The sequence below is a fragment of the Oryzias latipes genome, chromosome 4, assembly GCF_053564925.1.
Source record: "Oryzias latipes strain Hd-rR chromosome 4, Olatipes_Hd-rR_3.1".
NCBI lineage: Eukaryota > Metazoa > Chordata > Actinopteri > Beloniformes > Adrianichthyidae > Oryzias > Oryzias latipes.
The window spans coordinates 7145824-7159670 of record NC_136240.1 but is presented as its reverse complement, the minus strand read 5'-3'; the positions used below and the strand labels follow the sequence as shown (position 1 = coordinate 7159670).

General features: G+C 40.8%; 1 protein-coding gene across 2 annotated transcripts; it reads right to left on the bottom strand.

Moving 5' to 3' along the window:
- Positions 1-5368: 5368 nt before the first annotated feature.
- Positions 5369-12258, bottom strand: lrrc8db (leucine rich repeat containing 8 VRAC subunit Db). 2 transcript variants are annotated; one of them, XM_004067788.5, is made up of 2 exons: positions 11993-12258; positions 5369-10110 (listed from the first exon to the last, which is right to left on the bottom strand). In XM_004067788.5, exon 2 carries the CDS (start codon positions 10106-10108, stop codon positions 7565-7567), a length of 2544 nt encoding a protein of 847 aa, XP_004067836.1. In that variant the 5' UTR covers positions 10109-10110; positions 11993-12258; the 3' UTR covers positions 5369-7564. The 2 variants fall into 2 exon arrangements, with proteins under 2 accessions (XP_004067836.1, XP_020557606.1); XM_020701947.2 differs by lacking the exon at positions 11993-12258 and adding an exon at positions 11621-11750.
- Positions 12259-13847: the final 1589 nt, after the last annotated feature.

Here is a 13847-nt window from a genome sequence, read left to right as displayed (position 1 = left end):
CGCTGTTTATGGAAAAAAGGGGTTATGCAGACACTGTTTTTTAAATTACTTTACATGCCACATGAAGGGATGTGGATGCTGCACCTCCTCCAATACTTTTTGATACTTTTTGAGAGCAGAAGAAAATGTTGGCTGACACGGAACTGTGCAGAACATCGTCATTATGTACAACCAAAACTGCAAAATACAAATGAGAAAGAAATGTACCTATTTATAAATAATAAATGTGAATAATAATTTGAGTATGAATGGAAATATAAGCATTTATACACTTCTTATTCTATTATTTTGTATGTTCATAATTTTAAAATGAGTACATTTATTTTATTTTTCATTAATAAATTAGAACCTTTATTTCCTATGTATTTGGCAGTTTTGATTCTCCATATTTCATGCCAATGCAAGATTTTAAGACACTTTGTTGAAAAAGTCAGACTACCTGACTGTCTATAACAGATAAACAGGAGTTTCTATACTGACATAAACCGGAAAATGCAGAACGCACTAAATATGTGTTAGCAAAATAATGAAACAATACGATAACGTGAGTTAAACATTTATCAGCCATCACCGTTGTCGTTATTTAATCTTCTCTTCGCCGTTTTGGAAGGTCCTGTCTGACCTCATCCAGGAAACTTGGGTATCAGAATTATTTTAGAGTTTTCCATTGGAAATTACGAAACGGGGTCGTTTATGAGCAAACTTCACCTGTCTTTCTAACTTTACCGAACTTCGGATCAATTAGTATTTTAAATCGCGAATGCACAGAAATACTGGATAATGTAAAAAATAAAGCCCCATCATCCTCCAAACTTACCTTGTGACTGATGCTGAAGTTGTTCATCTTTTTTCAGCTCCTGATGGTTAAAGTCTATGTGGCATGAAGTGCTCTTGTTGTCGCTTTGATCAGTGTGACAAAATGCACTCGTTTTTTTTCTTTTCTCAACTTTATTGAAACAAAATGCGCCCGTAAATGCAAACGGTGCCAGGCTTAGATGCAGTGATGTTGGCCAATCGTTGCTGAGAGTGGCGTAACGTCATTATTTGGGTTGCCAGATTGGTTCAGGTGTGTTGACAAGGGGGATCATTAAAGTGCAGGCAACATTCTTTTGCACAACATTCACAGCTATGAAATAGGTTGCCAGATTTGGGTCTTTTTTTTATTTTATTTTTTCGCCACTTCGGGGCCCTGGTGGTGACGGGGGCCCTACGCGGCTGCGTAATTCGCGTATAGGGAGGGCCGGCCATGCGCAGGTCGATGGTCACATTGAAGAAAAACTCTTTTTTTAAAGACCTAATACTCAGCTGGTTAGTTTTTTGTTTTGTTTCAATTATTTGTATGGACCTTTCCTGTTTACTGCTTGCCAACCGTAGTCATCAGCACAGGAGAGCCGCTCCAGGGACGAGCAGCTGGCCTGGTTCCGACCTGCTCACAAAAATATACAACAGCTGGTCGACAGACGACCCGGAGAGGTTCTCCCTGATGAGGCTTCTATACACTGCTCATCCAACTTGTTCTGTCTTTTTAGAAGAACTTTCCATCCCATAACAGACTCTGGTCCGCGTTCAGAGCCGCAGACACGCCCCCCTCCGCATGCTCACGCTCCTCTCTCACACATCCCGACGGTGTTGAGGCACCACGACAATCTTAGAACGTGGGAGTTATTTTACAAAGCCACCGAGAGCAGCAGCACAAGGATGAAAGAGCATAGACCTGCCAAAACAAAAGACTGAAGCCCCTTGCATCAGGACCAGTAAGCTCCTTCTGTTCCAAGGCTGGCTCCATTCCAACCTCAGGACCATGAGGCAGAACATTAGGCAAAAGGAAGGAGGCAGAAGACTGAGCATGCTAGAGGATGAAACAACATAAAGCCATCCAAACATCAAGTAGATCACTGAGTGTTTAAAACCATAGCTGGACCATTGGACAGACAGCACCGAGACTGGAATCTGCACCACAGGATGTGCAAAGATATCCCTGATAGTATAAAGCACATGACATCAGAGGTCCAACATGCCAGCAGCTTGGACACAAGTGACCAAGTGTCTGGCTTAGCTGATCCAGTCTACAGGAACATGTGATGCAGCAGCCTTGATGGTAGAAACATCATGGAGAAGGGTTTCGAGTAGCTTGAGAATGATCAAGGGGCTAATAGAAGAGCTGCATAATCTGTGGAGGGTGATGCCAAAAGTGGTTTCCGTGGCTACTGGACCACTTGGTGATGTCAATCTCAAACTGGAGGAGCGGCTCCACAGGGTCGAACAGCATCTGTGATCTCTGTCCAGAAGAGTGCACAACCATATGAGAAACTGAAGGACCCTCAAGCTCCAGAGTGTGGAGCTAAAGAGGCAACTCTCCTAAAAATAGGATGAATATTTCAGACTTTTTACAGGAATCTGATGACATAAAGATCTTTAGTACAACCACAAATACTTTAAAAAGTACCTAAGAACAGAACTGAGTTAGATTTATTTAGGACTTAACAGAGGTGTGTATCTTACACCCCACTTTCCTTTGGTTGGACATATTTACTTAGTTCAGGGGTCTGCAGCCTATGGCTCCGGAGCTACATGTGGATCTTTTACAAATACAAAAAAATACAGAATGTCAGCATTTATAAATCTGCATACTTTGACAATACGTTTTGTTATTCATTTGTATGTTGTTTGGAAATGAAAATTACATGTATATATGTACATATACACTTGGGTAGGGCACTGGACTCTGATGGTGGGAAAGTAAGGGCTTAGGGTAAAGGGGGGTGAGAGTTTATAAGATTTTTCTTCTTCTCACTCCCTTTTGGACTGGTGTTTATATCATTTTGTTTTGTTTTGTATAATTTACTCGTCTTTTTCTTGTTTTTGTAAGTTTTGTCTCGTTCTTGTCTTATTCTGTTATTTTACATCTGTTTCACTAGTCCAAAATAAAAAAGACTACTACTACTACTACTACTACCCTTCCTCTGTGGCTCTCTGAATAAAAAGAAATAATGCTCCAAAAATCCATCTGGGGGTTCAGCTCTGTAGTTTAGTAAAAGTCATACTAAACCATTTTGACAGATTTTAGAGTGCAATCTACCGAAGAAAATCAATTGGAGGACAGTAAGCACAACCAGAATCTGTACTTTATACAGAATCTATTTGATTTTTGAACAAATTCAATGATTTTAAGTGGACCTTGTGGATCAAAACAAACAGCAAGGGGTCAATGAATTAGTTCTGATTTGAATTGAATTTAGATTTAAACATTTCTGACTGACTGGTACTACAGATGGTAAAATTATATGTGTTTTGTTTTGTAGTCACTACTGACATTACACTTCCTACTACTACATGGAGATGATCCAATGTGACACAGAGGGTCTTTTCTTTTGAAAGAAAGTCTTGCGAACGTCTGTCAAAAGTTATACACTTTTTTATATTTATACTTCATCCTGTTTGTTTTATTCATGCAAGCATGTTAATTTATCTCTTGTGCTATCCTATAGGCACTTTAACATTGGGAGTTGGGTCATCTAGACCCACTAGACAGTGCGCAGAACCTTTTTTCTTCAGTGATTTGTGATCTTCACTGGTGTCCATGGATTACATGAAATCTTTCCACCTTTATCCACCTTTGTTGTGGTAGGGAGAACACGTCAATGTAAGGGTGGGGTCATCTGGACCCCATAGGATAGCACAAGGGTTACATAGATCAAATAAAACCGGTGTTTTGTTTTTTTTCTAAAGGATAAAGTAAGAGCTTGTGGCAGTGAGAAAGCGACCCGTTGGCTCTTTAAGGGTCAAAGGTCGCAGACCCCTGACTTAGCTTAACCACTTCTTCTTTGCCTTTTTTGGCTGCTCTCTCATCAGTTCTTCTTCCACCTGCATCTAATCCTCTCCTCTGCATCCTTCTCTACACCCGTGAATCTCCTCTTTGGTCCTTCCTGGCAGCTCCAGCCTCAGCATCCTTTAACCAGCATCACCACTGTTCCTCATAACATTTAGCTTAAGAAAACCACTGATGTTTAGATTTAGTTTCTCTGTGTTGAAGTCAGTTCATTTTATCATGGAAATAGTTTTGTCATTAGAGCGTTTTTTTATTTTTTTATTTTACAAATATTTACATATTTCTTTGCATTTCCGTAACAATTGCAAACCAATGAAGGCATTTACAACATTTTATTACACATTTATTTTTAAAAATGGGAATCAGAGCCTACGTTTTTGTCATTAGTGAAGTGCTATTGTGCAGCAGTGCAAAGAGCAAAAACATACCCGTACATAACCAATATGAGGACTTAAACACAGCAGCAAAAACAGAGCAGCTTTCTCTAAAAAGCTTTCTTTAGGTTTGACTGTGTTCCTGACACTTTGCCTCAGTGAAGCTGCTGTCTGAGCTTCAGTCCATGTCCGTATTTTCAGTTCCTTTAAGTTCTTTATTTGAATATTGTTTTAGCTGTTTTCAACATTCCTTTGAGGAAACTACAAAAGCAACATTTTCACAGGTTGAATGATGAGCCTTTTTATTAAACATATGCTTTGATAACAACCAAAATAAATTTGCAAACATGTTTTGACTACTATTGCTAGATTGATTTCTTTGTAAAGAATTAAGTGATTTAAAGTGGACAATGACATTTTACTGTTTCTGAAAGAAAAATAGGAAGAGTGGGAGGAAATAAAGTGATGACGATAAACAGGATTTTGCAGGAAAAATTAAATTGTTGAAGCAGCTGGTATAAACTCAATTAATGTCTAAGAAACAGCCAAATTAATCTGAGTTTGTATTGGTGGTGGAGAAAGTTAAAATTGATTTTAATTTGACATTCGTTAAGGGAGTTTGTGTAATCCTACAACCACAATTATTGGGGGTAAAAAAAAAACACATTGCAAAAACAAGCATCGCCACTAGAGGGCGACAAAATTCAATAAATGGCTGTCATGTTGAGTCTCTGGTTTCTTCTCCAGCCATCGTTTCTATAAGAGCATGAATTAACCAATGTTTTCACAAAATGCTCCCCTTAAGATTCATTTTAAGTACAAAAACTTGTACCTAAGTACTATCTAAACGTAGTAGTAGATCATTACCAACTCAACATCACACATACCCTGTAAAGTGACGATATTATCCTATTATGTAAGTATTATGATTTTTGGACCATGTTATTTTCAATAAAATCTATAATATTGAATGAATGTGGAACTCACAGATGTATCAGGAACATTGCAAAGGCTGAGCACAAGTTTCTCCTTCATCTTCCCTGAACAAACAAATCAGTGAGAAGCCTTTACTCTGCTGGTTCCGGTGAAATTTGAGGATTTAATAAAAGACTGACAGTCAAAAGCAACAACATTTCCACACAAAAATGTCACAGGATAACTTGGATGTATTCATTTAGTTTAAAGTGCTTTATTATTATATTATTAAATAGAAATGACTAAAACAAGCAGAGTGTCAGGGTCTGGTGGTTCAGGGACAAACAAAATACAGGAATCCTGGAGGGAGGAAAGCAGAAATGTGACAGATTTGTCAGTAGAAGTGATAAACAAAAGAACTCGAAGGCAAACCTAAAATGTGACCACCAAGAGTCCCATTAACCCTTGTGCTTATCCTATGACCCCACCCTTACATTGACGTGTTCTCCCTACCATGACAAAGGTGGATAAAGGTGGAAAGATTTCATGTAATCCATGGACACCAGTGAAGATCACAAATCATTGAAGAAAAAAGGTTCAGCGCACTGTCTAGTGGGTCTAGATGACCCAACTCCCAATATTAAAGTGCCTAGGATAGCACAAGGGTTACACGGCGTGGGCTGAGGGTCATCAAGTAAACAAAGGAGGTGCACAACAACAAACATCCTGAACTGAAGAAAAGCAGCTTAAACATAAACCCAATTAAACATAAACATTGAAACCAATATTTCATCTGATCAGTTTTTCCAAATTTCAAGTAAAATAAATAATGTGTCAATAAATTTGAAGCTACCATCAGCTAATGTAAAATCTAATAGTTTAGCAAAAATAATATATTTCAAACAGGCTCTTAAGCACTGACAACAATTAAAAGCTTCTGTAAAACTTTAACTAGGATTTTTTGAATTACCAAACTGTGTGTCTGACGGGAAAAAAGGACATTGTGTTAAAAAAAAAAACAAGTCGTTCATAAATGAATGTACGTCAAAGACTATCATCTTTAACTTGATCTCTGAAGAAAGAGGAAAATGTGTTTGATGCACTAATAAAAGTGAGACGTTTATGATTTAAGGTCCGTTTGAGCATCTCAGTCCCATAACAGGGTTAAAGAATTGAGAAAATATTCATGAAAAAACAATACTTGGAAAGTTTGGAAAATTATTTTCTTTGTTTAACACATTATTATTGTTTATATTTTCTACATGTTTTTATTTTATTTTCATTAATATTGGCACTAAGTTGCTTTTCTTTAAGAAAGATGCTTTAGGCTAAAAAAAAAGATTTCCCATAAGACATCTTGGTTCAAAAGCACTGATCCAAACCCATGTCTGGGTTCATGAGATTATGAACCCAGACATGGAGACGTGATTACAGATGCTTTCTGAGAACTTTTTATAATAAATAAATCTGATGTCTAAATATCCTCAGTGTTTTCCGTGAATTGTAATGAGACACACACAGACAAAAATTAATGTATCTGCTGTAAATCATTGTTCACATCCGTGTTTTTGAGTGACTCATTATGTGAGTTGGTTTCTGTTTATTCCCATTTATGATTTAATGGAAACAGCTTTATTGCAAATTTTGCGTTTTTTCGACATTGAATGTTGATAATGTTTTTCTCATTTGTGTTATGGAAACATAAGTACAAGAACATGTTTTCTTCTGTTTCAGCTATGGGTCGTCCAAGAAAAGAAGTTTGATGGGAAGTAATGCAGTGGGGAAATATTTGGGTACTCAGAGGTCCCATTGAAAAAAGAAAAAAACGGAGCCAACCTAAATCACTGAGAATGAACTGTTACTCTGAGGGTAATTTCAGACACTTGTGAACACAAGTTATTTGTTAACTTCTATAGCTTCCTTTAAAACTAAAAGTACTGACTTGTGTGTGGTTCAATCCTGAAATCCTCAAGCTCAACATTTTATTATTTTCTCTTTTCATCAGTTATCTGATTAGAGGGGATTCTTCAAAATGAGCCCAAGCATACCTGTGATTGGCTGATTTTGTTACCCTTTGTCAAAGCTGCGCTGCTCCAACACATGAGCAGGAGCGAGCACAGAGGTAAATTCAACCCAATCCTCTCAAGGACAGCGGGATTCTGAATGTTCGTCAATAGCTGCATTTCCAACAAACACGTCTCTGAATACAGAATTAAATCAACAATTGCTCATTTCTTTTCTGCGAGAAATGTGTATGTCTGTGCAAAGAACGGGGCGGAAAAAAAGGTCCAAACATTTAACATAAGCCACAATATTTTCTGTTTAAGCAGAAAATCTTAAAAGTTTAGGTGTTAGAATAACTTGGTAGGCGTGTTCAGTACTAAACTACAGCTTGAACAACATCCTTCAGAAAGTGCTAAGAAGACATTGCTGCCCTATCTTGTTGCTACCGGCCCTCACTTTTGCTCCCATTTGAAACATTTGCTTCCTGATTCATGCCCTCTTTGACTTCAGTGGGAAGAGAGTCGAAGAGGTGGTCCTCCACCAGCAGGCAGGATCTGCGAAGGAGGCTGCACTGTCCCAGCTGAGCGGGTAGACGGTCCAGACAGTTTCCCTTCAGCTCCAGGTGCGACAGCTGCGAGAGGTGGCCCACTCTTTCGGGAACAGTGGAGATGCAGTTGTGGCCGAGGCATAACGTCCGCAGCTTGGCGCATTTGAAGAGCTGCTTGGGGACTACCTCCAGTTTGTTGCCTGTGATGGCGAAATGTTGGAGATTCTGCAGAAAACCCACCTCTGGCGGGATTACTGCGATGCAATTATGGCTAACGTCCAGGTACCTCAACTTGAGAAGGGTGAATAACGGTGAGGGAAGCGATTCCAGCTTGTTATGCGAGAGATATAGAGACTCCAGGTTTTTGACGTGGCTGATTGACAGTGGAATGGCAATGATTTTGTTGTACCAAAGCTTGAGGCAGGTGAGTCTTTTGAGGTGCTGAAAGCTGATGACCTCCTCGATGGTACGGATGTTATTGGACTTCAGGTCGAGCTCCTGGAGGTTGTTCAAGCTGAAGATAGCGTGTGGAATCCGCTCCAGCTCACAGTTATGAAGCTCCAGCTCTGCAAGGTTGGCCATTTTCTTCAGGCTGTTCAGCACTACAAGCTTTGTTCCATCGTTATGAATGACAAGCTTGATCAGATGTGGGGACAGATCTGTTATGTTTGTGGGGATCTTCGTAAGGTTGCTCTTGAGGTGCAGAATCTTAAGGTGCCTGAGGTCTCGCAGAGACTCCAGCCCAATGAGCTTATTGTTTTCAGAGTTCAGGTTACCAATCAAGTACATCTCTCGTAGGTTTTTCAGCAGGTATACCCAACTGGGAATCTCAGCAACATCTGTGAATTTGACATGAAGGCACTGAAGGTGATCACAGAGAAAAATAAAAGCATTCTGCTCCACTTTGGCTGGACAGTGGTACAAGTGCAACTCCTGGAGGTTGATCATCTGTGAGATTTTAGCAGTGATCCTGGCCTCTGGGATTAATTCTAATTTCAGGATTTCCAAGTCGGTGAGATCGAAGACGGCATCTGGTATCCCAGACAGCATGAACAGGTGAAGCTCCAACATCTCCTGAGGATTTTTTGTTACGTGCTGCCGCAACTTCTCAAATGTCCACTCGTGGTTTAGGCTGATCTCCCGAAGTTTGTTCTCGCTAACCTCGGAAAGGAAAACGCCAAAACGTTTGGAATAGAGCTGGTCGTACTGATCCACCATGTGGAGGAGGAACGCAAAGTCATTCTTCACGTCAGGAATGTCGCTGAAGCTGCTCTCCTCCCTCACCTTTTCAAAAGAGTATTCCTTGAGCGGCCGCCGGAAAAGCCAGAAGAGTGTGTAGATGCAGATGATCCCATAAGCACAAATGAGAGCAATGTAACTCACCAGTAGCTTCTTTAGCATAAACGCCATGTTATGTGTGCACTGGAACTTAGCATATCCTGTTAAATGCTTTATTTCAGGTTCACACACATGGTCAAAGTCAATAGATGCTACAAAGGTCATTGTGTAGCAGAGGATCAAAATGAACTTTACTGTTTTGATGACGGTTTGAATGGCATAGAGTCTGTAAATCAGGTCGCTGTCTTCCACGTGTGCGCGGAACTTCCGCACCTTCTCAAAGAGCGCCTTGGCCTGCTCTCCATCTTTCTTGTCTAGTATGGTCATAGAGGGAACTTCACTCACAAGCTTCTCTGCTGAAAAGGCAGGTCCTGATTTATTCACCACGGAGGCGGCCTGATGGGGGCTGCCTTCCTCGCTGCTGGTGGACAGATGTTTCAGGAGGGAGGAGGCGCACGCCAGCCTCTGCTTGTTTTCCTCTGAGTCCTCACAAGCGGTCTCAGACAACGCCTTGGTAGTCCAAGGGGATTCAAAGCATTTTCCCAGAATGGAAACAAAATGTTCTACTTTGGAACTTGTCTTCGGGTACTTGAACCAGAAGTTACTACTGACCATCAAAACAATGGTGTGGATTAGAGCGAGGTACGGAAAGTACTTGGAATACCAAGGAAGAGCCACATGGTAACACATCTGGTTGACAAAGACATACTGCTGAAAGTCCAGCTTTGTCCTGACCCCTGAGAGCTGCGACTGCCCAAAAGCAGTCGTTTGTGCCATGTGAATCATTGGGGCCGTGCTCTCAGGGGGCCTCTTTGCCATCAGAGGAGCTGCTCGCTCTCCTATTGCACTCTCTCTGTTCCACAGTCCATCAGCTGGCTCTGGTGGTTCTGGCTCCAGGAAGCCTCCGGACCCCTCTTCAGATTGTTCCAAGATGGGAAGACAAACCACTTGGTCCTTTGTAAACTGCATGGTTCCAGAAAAGATGGCTAACATCAGCATGACAATACCAAGATAGTCCATGAAGACGTCCCACCATGGCTTCAGAATTCTGTAAGTTGGCTGTACTTCGTTCAGAGAGGCGACCTCCGTGAGGGTAAACATCCCTGGAACAACAGTAAAAATGGGATTAAATGAACACAAATCTTTTAGGTCTTTTTTGTCAATCACATTTAATTAATTGATTGAGTAATAGTTGTTTATGTAAGTCTATGGGATTTTGGCCTTTTGGAACCTGCGGGTACTTCCTGCTGGTGGGGTGTCACATAGTCCAGTTCCCTTAAAGGCAGAATCCAAGTTTTTTCCCTACAGCTTCTTCCTACCCCTACATCTAGGCCCCAAAATGGAGAGTTATAAAAAAATAGTGTCTTCTAATTCAAACATCACTCCCAGTCGATGACGCCATCAATAGTCGCCGGTGATCCACGTTAGCGCGTAGCCACCAGTGCTCGGAAAAATGTATCACAACATCAGTTTTTTAACTTTACATGTAAACTTCTGTGCTTCACAGCACACCCACATGAAGTAACACGTTTCTCTTCTGCAACACAGTGCAAGGGTTTTCCTTTCAAAAAACTATTTCGGACACCCCATCCCTCCAAATGCCCCTACAATTGGAGGGATAGGGAGAAGCCGGAGGGGTAGAGAAAGAATACGTATTTGGCCTAACTCTCAACGGTTAACACTCCCTTCAACTAGCTCACAGCCCCTCACATCTCCATCCTAGCATAGCAGAACTACCCAGCTGTACAGTTTTGACCCAGATTCCAGCTCAAACGAGGAAAACAAAGACAGTCATGGATTTGTCTTCAAATTGATGCATCGGAATGGAGCGTGGGCTGCAGATTGTATCTTTTTACGTAACAAATACGAACATTTTCAGATTCTTTCTCCTGATTCAAAATGATTTAAATAAAGAAATACTCTGAAATGCAATTTTAAGATTAATTTTCTTCCTCCATCATCGGAAAAATGCCTCAAGAACATGTGTAAAACGCTAAAACACAATTTCATTGGAGCGGGTCTTTAAAATAATACAAAAAACATATTAGCCCCTTTCTTTTGAATGTCACAGGAGGATCAAATCCAATGGAAGTGATGGGATTCTTGGATGGCACAGCCATAGATCGAGTTGTTGTTGGCTATAATAAGGGCTCATTACATCTTCATGGGGGTGTGCTATTGCAAGATGATCCTTTTTTGGTGCCTATTGTTAAAAACTTACAAATACAGACTGTTTTAACTAAAATCATACTGAACCAGCACTGTACATCACCTTTTATAGCTTTTAACGTGTCCTATATGCTTATAATTTGAAAACTATAAACTCATTTGGCATTAAGCTATCAGCATAAATGTGGAAAAACATTAAAAACCTCACTGGGCAGTGTGTTCTATGAAAAACACTGTGACTATTGGTTTCATGGTTCTGTGATGTTTTGCGCATTGTTTTTCTTAAGTGACTGTAGATGAACTGATTTGAGAAATAATCGGATTTTTAGTCCCCACGTTTCCACGCTCAAACCGGGAAATCACCGGATCCGTGTCTGTGTCTTTGGTCATGCAGGACATACACATTGGCCCCCTTCCCTTTCACCTCCCCAGGCCGGTCCAAACCTCCGTGTGAAGCTCGCAGCTCGTCAATGCCGCGTCATCATGCGGCGATGATGGCGGCATCAAACGGCGCTTGCGCATTCTGTTCCAGCGTGGTTATGATGGGAAACATAAACATAACCATAGAGGCGTGTTTACGGTGCGCGTCCTGAAGGTGACCCGAGCGCGGCCGCAGCAGGCTGAGCGGCTCCATGACGCGTCCGTGCGCGCAGGAGAGGCGGGGATTCTGTTTGCGCAGCCCTGAACTGAAACCAAGAATAACCGGTTCACACGAAGAAGCCCGAATATATCTGACGCGGCTAAATTAGACACGCTCCACTGACGGCCAACAGAACTGCGCGCGCCCACAGGAAACAAACGCACTAAAATACACACCTTCGGGGAGTCCGACGCCGTTCTGCCGGTGCCGCTGGAGCCAAAGAGCGCCTCCGCTTCACGCCATGATGCTCCGCTGACATGAGGCTCGTCCGGCGGCAGGCCTGCGTCTGCACGCACGGCTCGAGTCAGAGCGGCTTAGCAGAACCCCCCTCTGCGTCAGATGGTCGGCTCCTCTGCCGGCTGCAGAGCAGGACGTGGATCCGGCGGCACGCACGGCGTCATCAGCTGACAACAGAATATTCTGGGATGTCTCGATAAAAATCATTTTCTATCGGCAAACAGTATGAATGAAACCAGCCTCTGAAGTTAGGGAGCGTGGGTAAAGCGCGCAAACGTCAGGGAATGTTTACATTTTACTTCTTTCTATTTCTACAAACATTTTTTTTGGATCATCAAACGTGTTTATTTCCAGTTGATTTCTCCCCAATTAATTTGGTAAAAGACAAATGTAATGATTAATCTGATTTTTATTAGATTAAGTTTCCCATTATTCTGCTGTTTAGATGTTTCGTTTTTTTTAATTTATTTTGAATTGTGAATGAGCTGAAAATGTACATGCTTTTGTGACAATAACACAATAATAATACATATTAAAAAGAGTTTTATATGACTTAAAGTTCATCTACATTGGTCATCAGAGAACTTTGGGGTTCTTCTGATGTTCCACTGAAAAACAGCTGAAATGCTAGTTTCTCAGCCTCCCATGATACATTTCACACACTAACAGAAACAGATGCTGTGCAGCTGTGAAATTCCCTGATCCACAGACAAAACCTAAGGAAGTTGAAACATGTGGCATTTTTCTGATGATGGAGGACATACAGTAAGATGCTAACAATGTTAAAAGGTTCTGCCTTCTTGAACTTGACAAAACATTTCATTCAGTGAGTCATCTGATCTTTATAGATGAACATCAGTACCATCATCTTCATCCGCACTGCAATCATTTTCAATAAATTGTTTATATGCCCAACAATCGGATCAACAATCGGCATAACCCACCCATTTGGATCTGAAATGATTCTGATTGGGTCAGAGTATTGGGTCACTATGCCTTTTTATTCTGATCAGACGTTTATTAAGATTACACTTGTCCATGTAACTGCAGCTATTGAGTGTTTCCAGGTGTAAATGGACTTGATGAAGTCAGTTTACTGTTGCATCTTCTACACTTTTAAGCAAATGTAAGGCGTCAAACATTCCTTGTGAGACAACATTGCATTTTTGAACCATCCCATAATCACTGCAGTCAGGGCCACAGATCCAAATTACAATGGCAAAGGGGGTTTTGGTACTAAAACAGATCTGAAGGTTGTTCATCACTGAGATATTGATGAGGTAAAAGTTGAGAATGTGGTAAACGGTATCTGCTCACAAAAAAATAACATCCACTCATTTTGGGTTGATTTTAGACATTCTGAGCAGTTTTTGAGTAGTCATGTAATCAGCTCTATTTCCATCCATCCATCCATCCATCCATCCATCCATCCATCCATCCATGCATCCATCCATCCATGCATCCATCCATCCATGCATCCATCCATCCATCCATCCATCCATCCATCCATCCATCCATCCATCCATCCATCAAAAAATCCTTAAAAAATGGTTTGCTTTTAAACTAAAATGTTCTTTAGAAAAAAAAAAACTGGAGTAATTAGTGAAAAACCATTTGGATTCAGGTCACAAAGATTCAAACTGCTGGTTCTAATTGAGTTAACTGAAAAGATTCCTGCAGCAAAAAGATAATAAAAAATATACAGTTGGAGTGTTCATAGATTTTAAAAAGCATTTGATACAATTAATCATGATCTGCTGTTATCTAAATTGTCTACTTAAAGGATTAGAGGCA

Coding starts and splice junctions, on each gene's coding strand:
- lrrc8db (XM_004067788.5), bottom strand. CDS start 10,108: ATGTTTACCCTCACGGAGGTCGCCTCTCTGAACGAAGTACAGCCAACT.